Source organism: Colletotrichum godetiae, assembly GCF_030913485.1.
Source record: "Colletotrichum godetiae strain CBS 193.32 chromosome Unknown BDP55scaffold_2, whole genome shotgun sequence".
In the NCBI taxonomy this organism is placed as follows: domain Eukaryota; kingdom Fungi; phylum Ascomycota; class Sordariomycetes; order Glomerellales; family Glomerellaceae; genus Colletotrichum; species Colletotrichum godetiae.
The window spans coordinates 1,283,944-1,305,655 of NW_026851250.1; the positions used below are offsets into that span (position 1 = coordinate 1,283,944).

The following is a 21,712-nucleotide window of genomic DNA, read 5'->3' on the forward strand; positions in this document are numbered from 1 at the left end:
GCCAATGGCAGCCATGTATGGCGCGTCGTCCCTTTCGACTCCAGTCTCTCTCGACTCCAGGTTGCCAGGCTCCCAATCGTTTGCACCGTTGCGGCAATGCTACGCTAGCTGCCGTTACATTGTCCTACAACCCTGAATTCCTCACGGCGCTGACCTTGTTTCACCCCCCGGATGAGGCTCGGTGAGGTGGAGGTATTTGGCCGTCAACGCCGAGCTGGAACTCCCATTCGATGGTGAGAATTCCAAGGCGGAGATTCTCGCACCACACCAAATTACAAGGCGCATTGCTACCGTCCATTGAGGCATCATATCGAACATGAGAGGCGGACTCGGTCATCTGCCTCGGGTGTCGAGTTCAACCTGGGGACCGTCGTTTCCTGCTCACATGCTTGGCTCTAGCCCCCCACCTAACCCATCTCGGAGAACAATGATGTCTCTGCCAGCTAGTGGAATTTTTCGCCACCTTGAAGTTCCTTGTTCTGACGCAAAGTACTCGTTTATTGTTGTTGCTCGGGCCAAAAACATCTACATCCGTTCCATTGAGTCTGGGTCTCGTCTTCTTCCAAGGTCAACATGAGCTCGCACTCCCTGGTGGCACAAGGAGTTTTCAGAAAACATGAAAGTAAATTAGCAATCGTATCAAGCTTTGAAGCAAGATACGAGGTGTCTCTGATTCCCGCAGCCGTGCCGCAGCGGGATGAGATTAGCCGTCCTGCAGTCCGGTCATCTGGGATATCGGCCCACGGCACTGCGCCTTTCCCCACGCAGCCAGGTACTTACGGCGCATGCCAAACGGCACTCTGAACGTCCCTTCACAGTATTGGCATTATGTACAACCTGTGATGGCCGCCCCTTAGAAAGTTGACTTCCGTCTCCGTAGGGGCTAATTGCTTTCCGCTAGTCTGGCTATCCTCTGTTCGCTGCCTTCACCGGTATGCAAGTCAGCAGACGTCACCCCGATTACGATGTCGATGTGAACTGAATACAAAGTCGGACCCCACCACCTTCTCGAAGTCACTTCTATTCTCTTGGCTTACAACGTCGAGAAAGAGAATCGTCTCATATCCACGTCAACAACCGGAACTCAAATGAATTCGAAGTTGACCTCTAGTCGCTAGAGCTTTCGCTTTGGACGCGGGATTGGCTACGGATATGCTCGTATGGACTTTTTCGTGTTGTTGCCTTGTATCGAAAGAGCCAGTCGTATCCCAATAACGTCTTTGAGTCACTTCGCACATTCTCTAGTGGTGTGGTCTGTTATCGGCACTCTCCGTTGACTACCATGGCATTTTCATTATGAGAATGGCATATATCAAGTAAGTGTGAAATCGAAACTTAGCAGTGATGAACGATAAACTACAAATTCTGGACGGGTCCGAATCCTGGAGACTAACTTTGATCAGTCTCAATCTGCCATACCCACTACATACCACAGTCATGATGAGAATAGCTATCGTGGGCGGTGGAGGCTTCGCAGCTATCCTAGCCCATCAAATCACACAAACAGCGAACCCTGTGATCATTCTGTCAAGAGAAGTAGGTAATGAGGACAACTGAGTAGATCAAGTCACTAAGGGATGGCACAGTCAAACCCAGAGCTGGAAGAACGCTACGACTGCCAAGTTGCCGTAGTAGACTACGACGATGCCGAAAGCCTTCGCTTCGCCCTCCAGGGTATCGATCTCGTCATCTCGACGATACGCGGACAGGAACAAATCAACGCCATCCACGCAGCCCGCCACGCCCGCGTCCGTGTCTTCGTTCCCGCAGAGTTCGAAGGCTCAATATCTCACCGACCATCCGGCGCAGATCCTCTCGACTACGGCTCCTCCGAAGCCATAGAGCTACTGAAACACTGCGCCAGTTCAAAGTCTCGCAAGATGGAATACACAGTTTTCTCCTGCGGCATCTTGTACGAGCGCTTCGCTCCGGGTGGGCTGGCAGAGTATGGCATGGGAGCCCGCGCTACCATTGGGAGTCAGGGATGCTATCTCGTCGATGTCGGGAATGCGTCTGCAGATATTGTCGAGACCAACAGCGCTGGAAGACCTGTCCAGGTCTGCATGACCTCTGTCGCTGACGTGGCTCGGTTTGTTGCTGCTGCTATTGAGCTGGGACCTGGGGCGTGGCCTCGCGAGTTCAAGATGAGAGGGGACAGGATGTCGGTTCGTGACATATTTGCAAAGTGCAGCAACGTGAGAGGCGGTGAGTGATCTTTATTCCTCTACTCGAGAGGTATATTGAGACTGTATGGGCTAATGAAATGATAGTGGCGTTTACCTTGCGTACTAGAAAGTACTCCAAGCTCCAGAGCGAGCTTACACACTACTTACAACGACAGAACTGGGACCAGTGGTGGAATATCCAGCGTCTGGTAGCTACGGCGGATGGTCGATACGATTTTCGTCAGGCCAACCTGAATGAAGCCGTCGACTTTCGTCCAGTCAGTTTCAGGTCGTGGCTCGAATCTAACTGGGGACCAGGATCATAGAGGGCAACTTTCTCTTCGCTGTGTATTAAGCTAGGAGACATTTTCGATCTAATGAAAGCCAGGCACCATTCTCTCATTGTATTTCTGGCATGCTATCTCTACTTTCATCTGAGTTCTTCCAGAAATTCACGTGCCGCATGGTTTCTTCGGGGGAAGGTCGTTTGTGCCAGAGCTGGTATGAAAAACCAGATCATGTTGTTGTGGATCTTTGTTAGATCACTGAACATTTGGCTTATACACCAGTAGCATCGTACGGATTCCTCAACGGTTCCAGTTCACTCAAGTGCTCAAGTGTCGAAAACATTGGCCGGCTTATCCTCGACGCACTTACAAGAACTGCCACCCCAAGAACATCCTAGCAATCGAGTTGACACCGAAGGGGACCCCTACTGAAAGGAGGCCTCATCGGTCCAGTGAGATGACAGCATGCAGTAAATCTGGAGGGTACCATCGTGGAAAGACGTATGAATCCTTCGCCCCAAAAGAGGATTCAACCCCCGATTCGAAAGCCCAAGGCAGCGTAGTTGAACCTGTTACCTGGACACCACATCTGCATTTCCGACCAAGATAAACGCTTCAGCCTCTCTCGAGAGATTAGGATCCGTTCGGTAGATGCAGCCGGTCCCAAGTGCCAGGTAGCTTCCCCCGAGTTCTAGCAATTTCGCTCTGTAAGCCTGCGTTCTTTTTCCAAGATCCCGGGATTTACTAATGCTGACCACCCCCCTACCTAACTTTTCTGCGAGCAACTCCGGCGGCGCGGTAATGGTATCTAATTGGCTACAGCCCATCCTTCCCGTCACATTGCATAGCTACCATTCCCATGTGCCGGCGAATCCAGACGAGACCCCGGCTGCGTTACGGTTATCCAGAAGCGGTAGCTTAGGCCGCGCACCTGGACGAGGGGAGAGAGGGGAGGGGAAGGTGGTGGTGAACCGCACGCGCGTAAATGTATGGAATTTTGATATGCCTTGGGACCTTTTGCACAAACGAACCCCCAGCCTCATGACGACGGTCAAGAAGCACCATATAATTCCTAAACCGCCGACATCAGTCCGAAATGACTAGAAACAAGATGGTTCGCAATACTGATATTGAGGGCTGATATGGGCCGCCAAAAGCCCCCCGCCCCTTTTTGGAGGGTGTAGTCTAACCGCACACTCGGTTCTAAGCTCCCTTGTCCCCTCCCCCAGTTCTGTTCCTCCCAACCCCAGAGCCGCGTTGAATGCCCTTTATAGTATATCCGCGGTGTTGAATGCAAGCCGTTTCCGTTTGAGACCCCCAACCAATAATCATGGCGCTCTGTTGAAAATTCCATTGTTTCCCATATCCCTGTTTTGCCCGTGCCTAAATCCCGGTTTGCCTCGTTCGCTTTCAGACGCCGTTCCTCCCCCACGCGCCACGCCGTCTCGATTGTTGAAGAAAGGGATGTGACTTCATCCAGTCAACATCACAGTGCACTGCGTAGCAGAACCTCAGAAAATTGCCTTGCCCCCTCCTCTCTCACGCCTTATCCGCCTCGTCACCAAACTCATCCACAACCCAAAGGCAGAACCTCTCCCACTCCGTCTCCCACAACTTGAGCCTCTGCGCCTTGACGCTAGACCCCAGGCTCGCCTGCTTGATCCCCTCGGTCCACTCCGCCGGTGTCTCGTCCTCAAAGGCGGACCACCGCACGCTGTTCTCCGCCATGGATCCCAGCCCCAGCAGCCCGACGTTCTCCCACCCCTGCAGCGCCTGCCAGTAATCGTGCGACATGCCCGCCGTGTCCTGGCCCAGCATGGCCGGGTCGTCGTTGCACAGCGCGCACGAGACGCCGCGCGAGAGCAGCGCGGGCAGGGGGTGCGACATGATGGAGCCGCAGAGGCGGAGGACCTCGTTGGAGATGGGGCACGACTCGACGAGGATGCGTTTCTCCTTGACCATGTCGATGAGGAGCGGGTGCTTGTAGAGCGAGAAGCCGTGGCCGATGCGTCGCGTGCCGAGGAGGATGGCGTCGAAGAGGTTCTGGTCCGTCTCGTCGCCGTCGCCGAGGGTCTCGCCGGCGTGGAAGAAGAAGGGGAGGTTGACGCCTTCCTGGGCGCACTGCTTGCGAAACCAGAAAAGTTCCGGGAGGAGGTCGCGGAGGGGCCGGCCGAGGTCTTCTTGGCCTACGAGGTCGTAGCCTGCGATGAGGTGGGGCCAGGAGATCTTTGTGGTGATGCAATTGTCCATGCTCTCGATGATGTCGCGGACGGGGAGGTGGCGGATGGTGGTCCAGATGGTGCGGAAGCCCCAGAAGGCGGCGTGGGCGGGGTCGGATTTGAAGAGGGCGAGCTCTTCTTCCATTACTTGGAACATGTGGTTGTAGTCCTTTTCTGGCTCTTCTTGCTGGTCGCGGCAGTAGTTGAGCGGCCAAGTGAATCTGTTCTGGGGTCAGTATATCGTCTTGAAGGGTGCAATAGGGACATTTTCTTACCTCAGCTCGATCCAGTAGATGCCGTCTGCCAACAGCGACGCCATCAATCTCTTGAGAAAAGCACGGAAGATTGGCTCGTAGTGAATAATGGTGTTGGTGACGCCAAAACACGAGGCGAACTTGCGCCAGACAGCGTCAATACCGTGATGCTGCTCCATGTTGTCTGTCAATGTGATTGTGCAGCGCGCCTTGAGCCACTTGAGGAATCCCGCTCGTCCACCCTCGGGATACTCATCCGCCGCCTTGGTCAACAGCCGGAACTCGCCGGGGACGTATCCATCCTCCCAGACAGGCCTCGAACTCGTCTCCGCCTTTCTGTACCGGAAGTGCACGCTGGCGTTCGACCTCGCCGCGTCGTTGGACAGGGGCTCGTCCGCAGCAAAGTGAATACCGGGCGTCTTGAGCAGGACATCGAACAAAAAGTCAAAGTCCACCATGGCGTCCAGGTGGGAGTGCAGGAGCGAGCCCTTTGGCATCCTCTGCACGATGCGCCACAGCCGGGTCGTCTCGAGGCGCTGCTTGGCGAGCGTGAACATCATGCCCGGGAAGGGTGCCAGCCCTTCGGTGGTGGCGATGTCCTCCTCCGTCTGGGCGTTCCATATCGTCCGCTTCTCCTCGTCGCGGATGCGGGAGACGATGTCTGCTGCACGGCGGGCGATGGGGGACGCGGCTGCTTTGAAGGAGGCGTCGGCGCGGCTCTTGTGCTCTTGGGCTATGAGGGCATCGCGGCCGCTGATGTATTGTGCGATGAACGGGTCAGAGACGGATGGGATGTCTTGGCGGAGCTCCTCCCAGTCTTCGTTTGAGAGAGACATGTTGAGCGAATAGTGCGGGGTTCTTTGTGAGCACTGAGATAAGAGGGTGAGAGAAGCAGAGAGAGAGAGAGGGAGGTAGTGAGTAGAAAGTTGAAGAACGGCGGGATTGGGCTTTATGAGATATCGTTTGAGGTGCCGAAGATGTGGACTCGGTGTCGGCGAGATAGGCAGGCGTTCGTTGCGCTCCCAGTCGGTCGGCTCCGGTGTGGTGATGGAGGGGCTCTTGAGTCGCCGGCGGTTTACGATGGATTTAGGCGGTTTGCGATGACTGCGGGGACGCCGGGTTGAAGTGGTGGGTCAGTGCACGATGACAGGTAACCTTGACGGGCCCCACTCCGGATTCAACGGCGCCGAAGCCGGGCATGTGTCCGGAACGCCCCAGTCATGGCATGTTTTAGCGGTCCCTGAGTTGTATGGCCACTTCAGGTGTATCCAATCTACTATACGCCCAAGGAATGTTTATTCCACCGTGACAGGAACGATGTATATATACAGCATTGTCACTGGAAGCTCGCATGATGTGCCTTGCACACCTTGATGGCCCTCATCCGATCAGTGATAGGTAGCAAAGAAGGAACGATTCTCAACAAGCAGCGTCTGTTGTAGTCGCTGGCCGAGCGGTACACGTCTATCGTATGTTGGATCACGGTCCTACATAATGCCATGGGTAGCTTGTTTTTTTAATTCGCAGAGGTCACGGGTTCGAGTTGAATTTTGTTCTACCGTTTCTGTCTTTTATCCATCGTTTCATTCGCATGCATGACAGGAGGGCGTTGTCTGATTACGTGCCGCACTTCGCTATAGTAACTGATTCAGAACTTGGAACGTTGTTACATCAAGAAGTGAAGCTGGTCAGCTTTCCGCAGTGTTGATGACGGTGCGCCGAACGAGACCTCGCGTTTGTCCCATGACAACTGGACCCCTTACCACCAGTGTCGTTGACAACACTGAAGCTTACTTGCAATAGAGTACAGACTAAAGGAATCATGCTCCAGGGTAGAGGATAAGTCGAGGCCTTCAAACGAGGGCGGTGCAAATACGAGAGCACGCCGTCGGGAAGTAACACCGTAGTCAGGCATAGTGATGTTTCCCACGGCTGGAAACCGGCATGCATATCGGCTCAGCAACATGACCAGACAGCCAACAGAAGATTTTACCCAAACCGATACGCTTTTACCTGGTGTAGCGACCTGTCCGGAGAACGTCTTGCCCTCATGTATCTCTGAGCATATGCGACATCGCGACGAAGGCCGATTCTCAAGCCTGGCATCTCTCCGCTCGACCTCAAGAGATGCCCCTACTTCAAAGTCCCGAGTTTTTCCAAAGGAAGATAGTCAGATGTGATTGCGACAGCTGGCTTGAAACAGAAAACATGGTTGTCGATTATGTGAGGGTATCTAGTCGTTAAACCCCTTCCTTTTCATAGTTATATAGTCCCCCATCCAAGTACGCTCTTCACCGACGCTGGCCTTCGCATTGGGGCTTCCCTCACCGTTTTCGATGTGTCCATCCGCCCTCCCACGGTCTTCCACTCCGGCCCATCTAATCCTCCACCACAATGAAAGACCACGAAACTCTCCTCATCCCTCCCGAGCCCCCCCGCTCTCTCAATCATGTGCAAAGAGGGAGAGTGAAAAGACCTTAACCATACTTCCGGCTGCCCCCCTTGGTCGCCTGTAACCCCTTCCCGCTCTTATCATCCTTCTTCGCCTTCTTCCCCTTGCCAATAAGCTCCAAGTGACCCGCCCTTTCCCCCAACAGCTTCTCCGTCCGCGACGTCAGGCCCGCGGCCATCTTCTTCTGCATCTTGTCCGCCGAGGAGTGCGCTTTCGCCTTTTGGGGCTTCGCTACGCGCGAGGCGTTCTTGAGTTGCTTGTGTTTGGGTTTTCCCGTCGGCGCGGGGCGCGAGGCGGATTTGACGCCGCCTTGTGCCATTTTGTGTATTTGTTTATGTGTGTGTGTGTGTGTGTGTGTAGGTAGAAGTTGATTTCCGGTCGGGAGGGTTGCTCGTGGAGGTTGGTTTTCGAGGTGTCTTCCTCTCGTTCACGATGAAGATGTTTTGAGAAAAGGCGGCGGTTTTTTCAAACCGTTTCGCGACTTCGTTCCGTCTAGTTGAATTTGTCGTGGATAGCACGATTGTATTGCGTTGGCGGTTTCCGGCCTCGACTCGTTTCAACTCGGGCAACGGTGAAGAAGGGGGAAATGGAATACCAATTGCGAGGGCGACGGGGAAACGAACGAAGCTGGAACCCAAAGAAAATTTCAGTGGGTCACCCCCATGCGCTTATCGCTCACCGAGCTCACCGAGCGGACCCCGCCACCCCGCCTGTTTTCTCGACCCTGAAAAGGTACGTACCTTTTCGGCTCTCCTCATCTTCTTAAAGGATGAGCACTTTCATTTCCATGCCTCAAAGTCTCATAGGCTCACATGTCACGAGAAAACCGTGCCAAAGTTGTTACAAGATAAACATCATTTTACAGTCTAATTCTAGTGAGAAAACAAATGACTCCGTCTAAACCTGATGTACAGTCTAGATATTAATACAAAAAACATTACAATCTTGGGTTTATGCAGATACAAAAGAAAAAACGACAGAAAACCATACTACAGCCGTGTATCGTACAACCATCAACTGCGCAATATTATACACCCAGCCAACCAACCAACCAACCAGCCTATTCTGCAATCTCAACACTCACACAAAAGGTAGAGAGTCAAGCAAGGCCCATTTCACCACGCACACCTCACACCTTACGCCTGAGCACCGGCCTCAGCCTTCTTAATCCGCTGCCAAAGCTGACCCAGGAACGCAGCGTCCACAGCAGGACACTTCTCATCGAGCCCTGGCACCAGGTTTTCCAACAAGGCCGCCGTCTTGCTGTTATCAAGCGAGAACATGACGTAGCCGGTCGCGAGGTACTCCTTGAGCACAGTGTTTCGGACGGCCGCCTCGTCGGCGTTGCCCTTGTCCATGGACGTGAGCCACTCATCGAGTGAGACGACCTCGCCGCGCTTGCCGTCGGGCCGCAGCGTCGCCACGATCTCGGGCAGGTCGGCGAGCTTAAGGGGTGAGTGGTTGCCGATGTGGTAGATGTGCGGCTTGTTGTAGTTGGTAGCACTAGATGTAAGAGCCTCCTTTTCTGAAGTCAGCGCGAGGAAGCCCTGGGCAAGGTAATCCACGGGAACGACGTCGACCGCGAAACCAGGCTGCTTCGGCTGGCCGATCTGCGGCACCTTGGCGGACTCGATCATGCTGAGGATCATGCGGAGTGTGAACTCGTCGGCCGGGTCGAGGTTGCCGTTGTGGGAGGATCCTGTGACGGCGGAGGCGCGAGTGATTGTGACCGGGAACCCGCGGGAGGCAGCGTGGCAGAGGAGGTTCTCGGCGACCCAGCGAGACTTGAAGTAGCCGAACTCATCCTCGGTCGGCGGCTGGAAGTGGGACATGTCCTCCTCGGCCGTGACGTAGTCGGCGCGGGTGCGCTTGGACTGGGACCAGGACTGCAGGTGCGCGACGGACCAGGTGCTGAGGTAGTGGATTTCGGACAGGTGGTCGCCTGTCCCAGCGAGGCGGATAAGGTCGAAGATCGGGGAGACGTTGACGGGCTTGAGGAAGGAGTAGGTCTTGAGGAGGGAGACGTGACCGCCCAGGTGGTAGATTGCTTCGACGGTCTGGCCGAGAATGCGGAAGGCGGACTTGCTGAGGCCAAAGCTGGGCTGCGAGAGGGTACCGGGGACGATCTTGATGCGGCTAAGGACGTCCTTCTCAGTCAGAACGACGCCCTTTTTGCTCTGGTCATTGATGAGGCCGTACTTGGCCAGCTCGCTCACGACGAGGGACGTCTCGATCCGCTCCATCGATCCGAGGAGGTAGACGGTGGCATTCGGCTTGTTGGTCAGAATCTCGGCGAGCAAGTGTAATCCGATAAAGGACTCGCCACCGGTAATCAGAAACTTGGAGAGCTCGTCACGGTCGACGCGGGGGGCGCCGTACCGCGGGATATAGCGGCCGTCGTTGGGAAGCTTGGTCTCGACGTTCCAGCTGATGACGTTCTCAAACCCCGCCTTGCCGCCGGAACCATCGCCCTTGTTGCGGCGGATGAAAGCGCAGACGGCGGCTGCGGTGGGCTCCTTGATCATCTGGGGCAGAGTGGGCGCGATCTTGTACTGCTTCTTGATCTTGGCCTGGAGACGGACAAGAAGGATCGAGTGGCCACCTCGTTGGAAGAAGTTGTCGTTGACGTCCGAGTACTTGTCTCCCAGGATACCGCGGAATAGACCCATGACGGAGGTTTCGAGGTCACCAGCACTGGAAGAAGCACCGTTGGCTGCGGCGGTAGGCTTGGCGGTAGTAGCAGTTGTCGGGTAGAGAAGCTCAAGGTCTCTGCTGAGGAGGTTGCGGCGGTCGACCTTCCCGCCGATAGTCACAGGTAGCTTGGTCAGGAAGTTGTAGGCGTTGGGCAGCATGTAATCTGTGAAGAGTCAGGAATCGTTCCCATGGGGGAAAAGACCACAGGTGACATACCGTTGAGATGGGGCTTGATCTTGCGGTGAATAGTCGAGACGAATGTCTGCTTCTCGGCGGCATTGAGTGCCTTCTTGGGCACCACGTAGGCAATCAGTTGGAGATCTTCCTGGCCAGCCTCGATGGTGCGAGCAATGACAGCGATATCAACGAGTTGCGACTGCGACTCCTGGAAGATGCGCTGCTCAACCTCGCCGAGATCAACACGGAAGCCACGGAGCTTGATCTGCTTGTCACCGGCAATACGTCCATGAAATTCGAGCTGCTTGTCAGAAGTGCGGAAGCAGCCACGGTCTCCCGTCTTGAACATTCTAGTCCAGCCTCGCTTGCGGTCCTCGACGCTGGCGAAAGGGTTCTCGACAAAGGACTTGGCGTTGATCTCGGGGCGGTTGAGGTAGCCGGCACCAACCTGGGAGCCGCCAACGACCAATTCACCGACCATGCCAGCGGGAAGAGGGTTTCCCTTGGTGTCGAGAATGTAGTGGCGGCAATTGTCCATGGGAAAGCCGATGGGCAGGCTGACTTCGCCATCAGCGGGGTACTCAATCTTGGCGATGGAAGTTTGAACAATGAGTTCCGATGGAGACCAGGTGTTGCTATAAGGTGATTAGCTTCTTGGACTTGGTTTGCTTGCAGCAGAAGTTGTGCTACTTACTAGAGAGTCGCAGGGGTCTTGAGGTCGTAGAAGCTGCGAGCTACGCGGACAGGCAATCTCTCTCCCGCAAAGTAGGCAACGCGGTAGTTGTTGCACTTCTTGAGCGCCTCAGTGTTGAGATCGAGAAGGAGAGCAAACTGGGTCGGGGTGAAGTAAGTGGTTGTGACATTCTCAGTCGCCATGAAGGAAGCAAGGCCATGAGGGTCTTTGCGAGTTTCCCATGCAGCAATCAGGCAAGTCGCGCCAGCCGTCAGAGCGGAGTAGATCTGCACAATCGAGAGATCGAAAGACATAGATGATTGGTGAAGGAACCTATCCTTGGAAGTGAAGCAGTAGTCCTTGTTCAGCGTCGCAAGCATCTGATGGGTGTTCTCCTCGGTCAAGAGGACTCCCTTGGGTGTACCGGTGCTTCCCTACAACGTTCATCAGTTATCTGTGCCAATTGAGGTAGGGTTGCAACTTACAGAGGTGTAGATCATGTAGAAAGGGTCCTGAGCCTGGCGAGGGCTGAACTGCGTGGAAGTGTGAGCAGCCCCGACGGCTTCAGTAATCCTGATCACCTTGGGGGCAACAACGGCCTTGGAAGTGAGATCACTAGCCAGGGACTCAGCGCCAGGACCAACGAGGAGGATACGGCTACCAGCATCTGAAATCATGAAGGAGAGACGATCTTGAGCAAAGTCGGTGTCGAGAGCGACGTAGCAGCTCCTGGTCATGAGAGAGGCAATCTGACCAACAATGGCATCGACGCCGGGGAAAGCGAGCAATGCGATGCGGTCACCGGGCTTGACACCTGCTTGGAGAAGCTCCGAGGCCACGCTGGTCGCGTCTTGGATCAATTGCTTGTAGGTGATGCTGTAGCCGTCAGACGTCTTGATCGCGGTGTTCTGAGGATGCTCGAGTGCCATTTGGGAGATTTTGTCCTTTATTAAAGAGAAAAAGTATTAGCTAAATACTTTGTAAATTTCATAGGACACGCTTATTTCCGTACCAACACGCTCTGTCCCTCCCACTGGTTCTCGCGGGTCTCAGTGTTCCAAAACTCGTTTCCCAACGTCTTGAGCTCAACCTCGCCACACATGCTGACTTCCTCGATGGGCTGGCGGTGGTCCTTGATGCATCCAGACAGGAAAGTGAGGAAGTTGTCAAGGAAACGCTCCATGTCGGCCTCACTGTAGAGTGCGGTGGAGTACTCGATGCGCAGGTCAAGGGCGTGGTCAGACGTCTCAAGTGCCTCGAGCTGCATGTCTGCCGCTGTGGGAATATCGTCCGTCACCATGCTGTTGATCTGGAAGTCGGAGGTGGAGTATGTGGGAGTTGGACCGTGGATCTATTCAATGTTAGTCAGAGGCAATAGAGTTGGTGGTATAGATTTCGACTAACCTGGTAGTTGACAGCGATCTGGCCGACGGGCATGTGGCTGGGAGTCTTCTTCGCGCCAAGAATATCGACCACAGTGTCGAAAGGAACACCAGAGTGCGCCAAGCTCTCCAGGGCTCGCTGCTTGCAGTTGGCAAAGAGCTGATCAAAGGTCGCTCCCTCGCAGTCGTCCTCGACTCGGATGGGAACCAAGTTGACAAAGAATCCGTTGATGTCTTCAGCATCCGTGTGGGGCCTGTTGCCGTCCACCATGAGCAAGACGAGGTCCTTCTCTTGAGTGTAGCGGAAGAGGAATGCCCTGAAGGCAGCGAGAATGAAGTGGAAGGGAGTTCCGTTGGCCTGGGCGGCGAGACGCTTCATGCGAGCAAACAGCTTGGAGTTCAAGTTGGTCTTGAGGGCCAGGCGGCGCGGGTCAGATCGCTGGGGACGTTCGCACTTGGCGAAGGGCAGAAGCTGGCTGGCCTGAGGGATACCAGCAAGGCGCTCCTTCCACCAGTCGAGGTCAGGTCGCATGAGATCAGAGGCGAGACGGGCATTGTGCCAGATGGAGAAGTCGACGTATGAGAAATCGGGCGAGGGGACAGTCGCGAGGTCCTTGCCTTGAACAGTGGCATCGTAGAGAGAAACAAACTGGCTCATCATGCCCTTCATGCTACCTCTGTCGATGGAGATGTGATGGATCATGCAGATGAAGGCCCAGTCGTCCTCGGAAAGCTTGGCCAGCGAGAAGCTGGAAACCTCACCCTGTGTGCTTGTTAGTACGAGTCGCAAGGAATGTCATTTTGTTAGACTTACCTCTTCGACGTTCATCTCAATCTTGCGGTTGTACTTGACAAACTCCTCAAGAGCCTGCTCGGGGTCGGCCTCACGGGAGAGATCGCGGAAGGAAACATCGACATCAAAGTCCTCCAGAATCTCCTGCTGGGCGAACTCGTCACCCTCAAAGTAGCTGGTGCGCATCGATGGGTTGCGGGAGACGAGCTCGTACATGGTGGTGCGGAGTGCGGCCAAGTTGGGTCTTCCCTTAATCTTCATGACGATGGGCAGGTTGAGGAAGGACTTGTCCTCCAGGAATGAGTGGACAAACCAGAGACGAGACTGGAAGGTAGACAGAGCGATCGGAGTATCGGCGGAAGTCTTGGTCTTTGTCATCTCGCCAGAAGCCATGGCAGAGGTCTCAGCAGACTTCTCCGCGCTCTCGGCATCGGCCCCCTTGCTCTTCTCCGCCTTTGCATCGGCGGGACCGGCCTCCTTGGTAGCGGAGGTGAGGACAATCATCTTGGCAGCCTTCTGGACGAGAGCGGTAATGCTGGCGGCGCCCAAGATGTCGAAGAGAGCAATATCGACCTGGATCTCCTTGCGGAAATGCTTTCTGAACTCGACAGCGACAATGGAGTCGAGACCATAGGCAGACAGAGGGTTGGAAGGAATGATGGACTCCTTGGGAGTGGCAAGGACCTGGGCGATCTTGTCGAGGAAGTTGTCGAGAACGATTTCGGTGCGCTTTTCAGGATCAGATTCCTCGCGCAGCATAGCCATGACGTTCTTCTGGCTCTTGCCGGCGGCTCCGGAACCACCGAAGTCGTGGTTAGAGTACAAGTTCTTCAAAAGAGGCTTGGCCGCCCAGTAGACATCGGGCTTGATGAGGCCAACACCGGTCATGATCTGGTGGGCATCGACACCACGGGCCGTGGTCTTGACGTTGCGGTCACCCTTGACGGCCTCCTCGAGCTGGTATAGGAGCTCCTCCTCGTTGATGGGATCCATGCCCAAGCGCTCCATGATCTTGGCGAGTGCGGCGTTCTCGCTGACAACGCCGACACCAGAGACGGCTCCAACGTTCATGGTAGTACCGGCAAGACCCATCTCACGACGGTGGCGCATGAAAGCGTCGAGGAAGCTGTTAGCAGCTGAGTAGTTGGCTTGCGCCTTGGAGCCAAGAACTGTTGCCACGGAAGAGAAGCAGACAAAGAAGTCGAGGTCGACTCCAAGGGAGGCCTCGTGCAAGTTCTTCGCACCGAGGACCTTGGGCTCAACACAGCGCTTCCACTGCGAGTAGTTCATGGTCTCGAGAGGTACATCCTGTAGAACCATGGCGGCCTGGAAGATACCGCCAAGGTTTCTGATGCCCTCCACACAAGCACGCACCTCGGCAAGCTTAGCGACATCGCCACGGTATACGGTGGCCTCGATGCCACGCTCCACCAGCCAGTCGACGGTGGCCTGGGCCTCTGGCTTGTCGGCACCAGAGCGAGAAAGGAATGCAAGCTTGGTAGCTCCCTTACGAACCATCCATTGTGCGAGAGTTCGTCCGAGACCACCGAGACCACCAACAAGGAGGTAGGTCTTCTCGGAGTTGAAGAGCATGGTGTTGCGGAAGCTGGTAGGCATGACAGGGACCATGTCATCCTTGGAAGGGCACAAGACAATCTTGCCGGCGTGCTTGCCCATCTGCAAGAGGCGGAAACCCTTGATGACATCCTGGTAAGACACCTCGAGGATGGCAGGCAGCTTGATCTCTCCCTTGTTCACCAGCTCGCAGCACTCGCTGAAGACGCGAGCGCCAAGTGACTTGTTCCTCTCGAACATGGTAATGAGATCCACCGAAGCAAACATGACGTTCTTGCGGTAAGGAGACATATCGAGCTTGGTGTTCTCGTGGATATCACGCTTTCCAATCTCGATGAAGCGACCGAAGGCGTTAAGGCAGCCCCAAGTCTCCTTGAGAAGGTTGCCGGCGAGGGAGTTGAGTACGACATCAACACCCTTGCCGTCGGTGGCGCGCATGACACCAGCTGCGAATGTGTCGTCACGGGAGGAGAACATGCAGTCCTCGCTGATACCGTAGACATCCTTCATGAGCTGGCGCTTGGCAGGGGATCCGACTGTGACGAGAACGCGGGCACCCACACGCTGGGCAATCTGGACAGCCATCTGTCCGACACCTCCAGCGGCGGCGTGAATGAGGACGGTCTCGCCCTTCTGGAGGCGAGCGGTGTCGAGAAGGGAGTAGTAAGCGGTAGTCAAGATACATGGCAGAGCAGCGGCGTCGGTGAAGGACATGTTGGCATCAATCTTGTGGCAGAGAGTAGCGGGGTTGCGGCAGATGGCGCGGTGAGCGCCCTGACCGGGTCTCCAGGCGACCACACGGTCACCGATGCTGTAGTCCTTGACTTCGGAGCCGACGCGCAAGACAATACCGGCGCATTCGTCACCAAGCTTGTAGTCGTCGATGATACCGAGAGAAGCGGCGAGATCGCGGAAGTTGATGGCAGATGCCTTGACCTCAATCTCAAGCTCATCAGCAGCGAGCTCGGTGTCAATGATCTCCTCGTCTTCAGCAAAGTGAAGCGTGTCCAGAAGACCGACCTTGCCAAAGGTCAACTTGAGAGGCCGACGCTCACCGAAAGCCTCCAAACGAGGCTCACGGGCAGGTCCATTGCGAAGCTTGGAGTTGCGACCGTCATCAGCTTCCACACGAGGGATGTAGACAACGCCATTGCGCTCTGCAAGCTCGTCCTCGGTCAGGCTGGCGTCAAGTGCACGAAGAATGTTCGAGGCGACAGTCTCAGCAGCAGTGTTCTTGCCAAAGTCGAAGGTGACATTGCGAGAAGAGTCGTTTTCGCTGCGGGCAGTGCGGACGAGACCGATAATCATGGCGAGGTCGGGTCTCTCGGACTCGAAGGTAGCACCTTCAAGAGGCCAGATGATGTTTTTCTGGATGGCCCCCAAAAGAACTTGAACACCCAAGAACATCGACTCGTTGTCAATGATCTCATCGAGTGTGGCCAAGACGACAACATCATCAGCCAGCAGAGACAGACCAGCCTCGGCAATCTCGGGGAAGGTGCTCGTAATGATGCGGCCACCGAAAGCAGACTCGAAAGCGTTATAGATGGACAGCGCACGATGAGAAACGTTGCCAGAAGGCATGACAACTGAGATGGGACCAGTCAAGGGCGCCGCGGTCTTCTTCTTCTGCAGAGCGGTGCAGATCGGGCTAGAGAAGACCTCGGAAAGATCGGCAGCAACAGAGCCCTTCTGGCCGTCAAAGATGATACAACCGGTGTCCTTCATGAAAGGAACAGCGTTGATGGAACCGGTCTCGCTGACGATGACGAGGTCGTAGCTATCAGCCTGGGGCTCGACAATGTTGACAAGGTTGTTCGTGTTGTTGGACAGGGCCTCGAACTCTTCTCCGAGCTTTGCACCGTTGAGAGACCACACATCCATATTGTGGAATCTGCGGCGCTCACTCTTGGTGCCGCCGAGGGCGGAGAGGACATGCTTCGACTTCTCGACATCCGAGGTGATGTGAAGAATCTTGCTGTCAGGGTACTGGTGCGCAAAGATATCGACTACATCGCTGAGGCTCTTTCCCTTCGCGTTAGCGAGGAGATCGAAGCAAGGCTGCCATCTCTGCTGGTAGAAAAGAGTGCGAGGACCACTGCCCTCTGGCATCTCGCGGCCCAGGGAAGTAACCTCAAGGCCACCAATCTCCATCATCAGCTGGCCACTTGCGTTCTGCATGATCATATCGTTGATCGCCACGCGGGGAGAGGGAAGTTGAGTGAAAGATGCAACCTGGAAGCTCTTGGCTTCAGTGGACTGAGTCCACGAGAAGAACTCGCCAGAGATCTTCAGGGTTCGGAAGAAGGAAGGCACGTAAGGCTCATCAAGAGGGCGGCCAAGGCGAGACTCAATGGCGTTGAAGATGACGTGGAAGAAAGCGTCGAGAAGGGTCGGGTGGACGACAGTCTCGTCACCTCGCTCTTGGGGAAGAGAGCTGGGGTCGAACTTGAGGTCGCTCAAAGCAAAACCGGGGCCTGACTCAACAGAACCACTCAGAAGACGGAACTTCTCGCCGTACTCAAGACCGAGGCCAGCAAGCTGGTTGTAGAATTGTCCGCTGGTAACGGATCGGTTGGTCTTCTTGAGAAGCTCGCCGAGGTCGACCGCGCCAGAGACGGGCTCCGGAACGGGGGCCGGCTCTCCCTTCTCGGTGCTGATAAGACCATGGCAGTGCTGGGTGCAGTTGCTGTTCTCGTCATATGAGTAGCATGCAAACTCGTACCAGGTCTCCGAATGACTCTTGGCTGAAAGCGTGACAGGCTTGAGCTCCAGCAAGATCTCGACGCCATCGTCGCTCTCGGGCAGAAGTAGAGCGTTCTTAATGACAATATCCTTGACAAAGATCATCTTGGCGCTCTCGACCTCATCAACACGAAGGGCAGCCTCGATGGCCATGCTAATGTAGCCAGCACCTGGGAATACGACCTTGCCATCAACCACGTGCTCCTGGAGCCAGGGAAGCTCCTTCAGTCGCAGGTAGTTTCGCCACTCGGGGTTCTTGGCGATAGAGCCAGGGATGATGTGACCGAGAAGGCTGTGGCGGTACTTGCGGAGACGGTGCTCCTTGAGGTAGCGGGTCTCGGTCCAGTATCTGCGGTGGTCCCAAGTGTAAGTCGGGAGGTCGGTGAGCTTGGCTCCAGTATCGACCTTGACAAGACTGCCATCCGCGCCGAGGCTCAAGTTCTGGTTGGCGGCAATGAGATCAACAGGGTAGCCAAGGGAGAACAATGTACCGGCAAGGTTGAGCAGTCCCTCGAAGTCAGGAACACCGCGAGTCAGCGAGCCGATGTAAGGCAGGTCGAGCTTCAGAGACTGAGTGGTCTGGCGAGCAGGGCCCTTTAAAGCAGGGTGGGGGCCAAGCTCGATCAGGACGTCAACGTTTTGCTCGTCTTCCTCGTCGAGAAGAATGCCGGTGAGAGCGTCGGAGAAGCGGACGGCGTTTGTCATGTTAGTGGCCCAGTACTTGGGCCCCATTGACTCATAGTCGGCCAGGCGAGATGTGACACTGGAGAACATGCGGCAAGTAGGCTTCTGGGTGATGAAGGTCTTGCAGTTCTTGAGCGCGTTCTCGTAAGCACCAGCCAAGGCGTTCATGTGGTGGCTGTGGAAGGCCTGCTTGACAATAAGCTGGCGCACGAAGACCTTCTTCTCAGTGAGGCTGTCCTTGAGCTCGAGAATAGCATCCTCGTCACCACTGATCGTCATGGTACTTGGGGAGTTGACGGCGGCGATGCAAAGACGACCCTTGTAGGGCTTGAGTTCCTCGAGAGCCTTTGCCTCGGTGAGGCCGACAGCCATCATACCACCGGGCTTGCCATTCTCGTTGGGGGCAGACATGTAGCGGCCGCGGTAGTAGGCGGCAATGAGGGCGTTCTCAAAGGTAAGGATACCGGCGGCGGCAGCAGCGGCCATCTCACCCGAGGAGTGACCGACGACAGCAGAGGGAGTGATGCCCCAAGCCTTGAGGACTTCGAGCAAGGCAAGCTGCAAAGCAGTGCAAATGGTCTGAGAATACAAGGTCTCACCAAGAAGAGTAGTCTCCTTGGTCTTGCAGAGTTCCTCAAGGATGGACCACTCAGGCCTGTCGGGCAGCGCCTGAAGAATGCTGTCGCAACGCTTAAGGCTCTGGCGGAACAGGGGGCTCTCCTCAATCAATTGGCGACCCATGGCAAACCACTGGGCACCTTGGCCGGTGAAGACGAAGCCAAGTCTGGGGGTAGACTTGTTGGCCAGAGTCCACTTGGCGGCAGGGCGGGCAATGGTCAGCTGCTCGGCCAATGACGCCGCATCATTGGCAACAACGAAAGAACGTTGACCATGGAGAGTGCGGCGCGTCGCCAGGCTGTAGCAAAGGTCGGCGACGTTAACATCTCCCTGCTCGAGGTACTTCTTTAGGGTCTCTTCGGTCAGCTCGCCAGCCTTTGCGGAGTGGGAGGTGAGCGGAACGAGGTACGGACGAGCGTGAACGCCGTTCTCAATGGCCGTGACAGAGCGGGTCTTGGGGGCAGCACTCTTCTTGTACTCTTCCAAGACGACGTGTCCGTTGGTACCACCGTAGCCGAATGAGTTGATTGAGGCTCTTCGGGCAATACCGTCGGGCACCTCCCAAGCAGTCATCTTGATGGGGACAGCGATCTTCCAGTCATCGAACATGATCTTCGGGTTCGGGTTGTTGAAGTGCATGTTGGGGGGGATCTGGCCGTTCTCAAGCGCAAGAGTAGTCTTGATCAGACCTGCAAGACCTGAAGCACCCTCGAGGTGACCAATGTTGGTCTTGACGGACCCGACATACAAGGGGTTGCTTCGACCGGGGGCGAAGACTGCGCCGATGGCACGGGTCTCAATAGGGTCACCTGCAGCAGTGCCGGTACCGTGTGCCTCGAAGTATTGTGTGTGCAGCGGGTTGAGACCGGCCTGCTCGTAGGTGGAGCGAATGAGGTCCTCCTGGGCAACGCTGTTGGGTAAAGTGATACCGTTCTTTCGGCCGTCATGGTTGCTTCCAGTAGCTCTGACGATGGCGCGGATGTTGTCGCCAGCAGTCTCAGCGGCGCTCTGGCGCTTGAGAATGGCTGCGCAGATACCCTCACCACGGACGTAACCGCTTCCTGAAGCATCGAAAGCGCGGCAGCGACCATCTGTGGATAGCATGCCAAGGTCCGTCATCGTGATGTAGATGTTGGAGTCGAAGTGGAGAGCAGAGCCGACAACGATGGAGATGTCAGCTTCGCCGTTCTTCAGCGATTGGTTGCTAGAGACGAGAGCGTGTTAGCCTGATATTATGGAATAGAAAGCCAGATGACTGTGAACGTACCCAAGATGGAAGCAGACAAGAGATGATGAGCAGGCTGTATCAAGAGTGATGGAGGTTCCGTGCAAGTTGTAGAAGTACGAGATTCTGTTGGACAGAATGGCGTTACCGGTACCGGTGGCGTGGTACATGGGGTAGTTCGCCGTCAAGTCCTTGCCAGTCATGGAAAGGTAGTCGTTGGTGAAGCTGCCGCAGAAGACAGAAGTCTGAGAGCCACTGATGTCCTGAAGAGTGATACCAGCGTTCTCCAAGGCCTCGTAGACGACCTCGAGCAGCAGACGCTGCTGAGGGTCCATGGCATCGGCTTCCTTTCCAGAAATACCGAAGAAGGAGTTGTCGAATTCAGCGATATCCTGCTCAAGGAAGTAGCCGAAACGAGCATTCGTCTAGAATGATTGCATTAGTCTACAGGTGCTGCGTCTTGTCTGAAGTGATCAACTCACGGTTCCCTTGCGGGTGCCATCAGGGTGGTCTACAAACAGTGTTAGTGTCTATGAATTGGGCCAGAGAGGATGAAGATACTCACAGTAGTTGTCTACATTGAAGCGGTCCTCGGGCATCTTGCGCTGAACATCTCGCTGGGCGGCAATGTGATCCCAGAGCTTGCTGGGGTTGGAAGCGCCAGGGACTCGGCAAGCGAGACCGACGATGACGGTGGGGTCATTCTCAACGGTGTTGACTCGGGCAGACATGTTGATCGGTTGCGAAGCTGGAAAAGCTAAGTTTAGATGAGCTTGGTATGCTTGGCTGGATTCTTTAGTCTGCTGAGGAGGTAGTCGACAAAGATGATTGTCGATTGTGGTTCGTGATCGAAGGTAATTGGCCAGCTATCAGGAAGAAAATGAGTTGATATCAAGTATCGAGAGTTGATTTCAGGGACAGGGGAAGAAATGGAATCTTCCGCGAACAAGTAGGGTACTCTGAATCAAAAGGCGATGGTTGAGGTAAGAGAACCCTGAAACTGGAACTCTGCGATACTTTGCTGGTTGAAGATCATGAAGTGAAGAGTCGAACTGAGTCTATGAGAGATGATGATGTGTTGAGAGTGATGAGGAAAACAGATTGTGACGAACTGAATCCCAAGCTTATATGTTGATGAAGAGATATCGATGCCCCTTTGACGGACATGGAGTTCCTCTGAATATCGGTGCCTGCCATTGGAGGTATGCAAGACGGTCTCTGCGCGATGGAGCACTTTCGGCTCCTCAGTCAGAGTATCGCGTTGAAGATTTCCGAAGCTGTCCGGAGACAGCTTCCGGTCAGTTGTGAGCCTCCGAATGACTCCGGAGGCTACTATTTCGGTGCTCATGATGCAAGTGGAGACATTGATAGCCGCAGCGCAACCTGGTGCAGGTTGACGGAGGCATTGTTGGCCCAACCCATGGCAAAAGAGTAGGCAACCAAAACAAGGGTAAGACGGAACGCAGAACCACGGGTGCCAATGTGTATGTTAGCGGCAGCACGGAGAAGGAGTCGGTAGGGCTGACGAATAGACGAGCGTGTATCGCGGAGAGCGCCTCACAGCCGCGCCTGGGACGATACAAGATAGCTGCTTCAACGAGTGAATGAAGAAAGAAGATGTTCCCAATGGGGGATGGGCTTGATCGAGGTTCGGAGAGGTGGAGAGTTGGAACGGGGCGGCGTCTGTGTGGATGTCATCCCGTCATTCCTTCCCTTGCCAGATGGAGGCTATCCAGGGGTTGATCCCACGGTACATACGAGGTACAAGG

General features: G+C 55.2%; 4 protein-coding genes across 4 annotated transcripts; 1 reads left to right on the forward strand and 3 right to left on the reverse strand.

Moving 5' to 3' along the window:
• The first annotated feature begins 937 nt into the window (after positions 1-937).
• Positions 938-2,758, forward strand: BDP55DRAFT_135584 (isoflavone reductase). The gene is made up of 4 exons (XM_060565532.1): positions 938-1,316; positions 1,404-1,536; positions 1,587-2,205; positions 2,271-2,758. Exons 1-4 carry the CDS (start codon positions 1,297-1,299, stop codon positions 2,489-2,491), a joined length of 993 nt encoding a protein of 330 aa, XP_060436302.1. The 5' UTR covers positions 938-1,296; the 3' UTR covers positions 2,492-2,758.
• A 1,233-nt stretch (positions 2,759-3,991) lies between these two features.
• Positions 3,992-5,761, reverse strand: BDP55DRAFT_539493 (adenosine/AMP deaminase; the record flags this gene model as incomplete). Its single annotated transcript, XM_060568036.1, has 2 exons — positions 3,992-4,892; positions 4,947-5,761. 2 exons carry the CDS (start codon positions 5,759-5,761, stop codon positions 3,992-3,994), a joined length of 1,716 nt encoding a protein of 571 aa, XP_060436303.1.
• Positions 5,762-7,158: 1,397 nt separating this feature from the next.
• On the reverse strand, positions 7,159-7,696 carry BDP55DRAFT_723064 (uncharacterized protein; the record flags this gene model as incomplete). The annotated part of the gene is made up of 2 exons (XM_060578692.1): positions 7,159-7,177; positions 7,413-7,696. 2 exons carry the CDS (start codon positions 7,694-7,696, stop codon positions 7,159-7,161), a joined length of 303 nt encoding a protein of 100 aa, XP_060436304.1.
• Positions 7,697-8,513: 817 nt separating this feature from the next.
• BDP55DRAFT_723065 (polyketide synthase) lies at positions 8,514-20,674 on the reverse strand (the record flags this gene model as incomplete). Its single annotated transcript, XM_060578693.1, has 10 exons — positions 8,514-10,234; positions 10,288-10,883; positions 10,943-11,355; positions 11,407-11,865; positions 11,934-12,272; positions 12,326-13,066; positions 13,118-19,922; positions 19,986-20,368; positions 20,426-20,454; positions 20,509-20,674. The coding sequence occupies 10 exons, from the start codon at positions 20,672-20,674 to the stop codon at positions 8,514-8,516; spliced, it is 11,652 nt and encodes a 3,883-aa protein (XP_060436305.1).
• Positions 20,675-21,712: the final 1,038 nt, after the last annotated feature.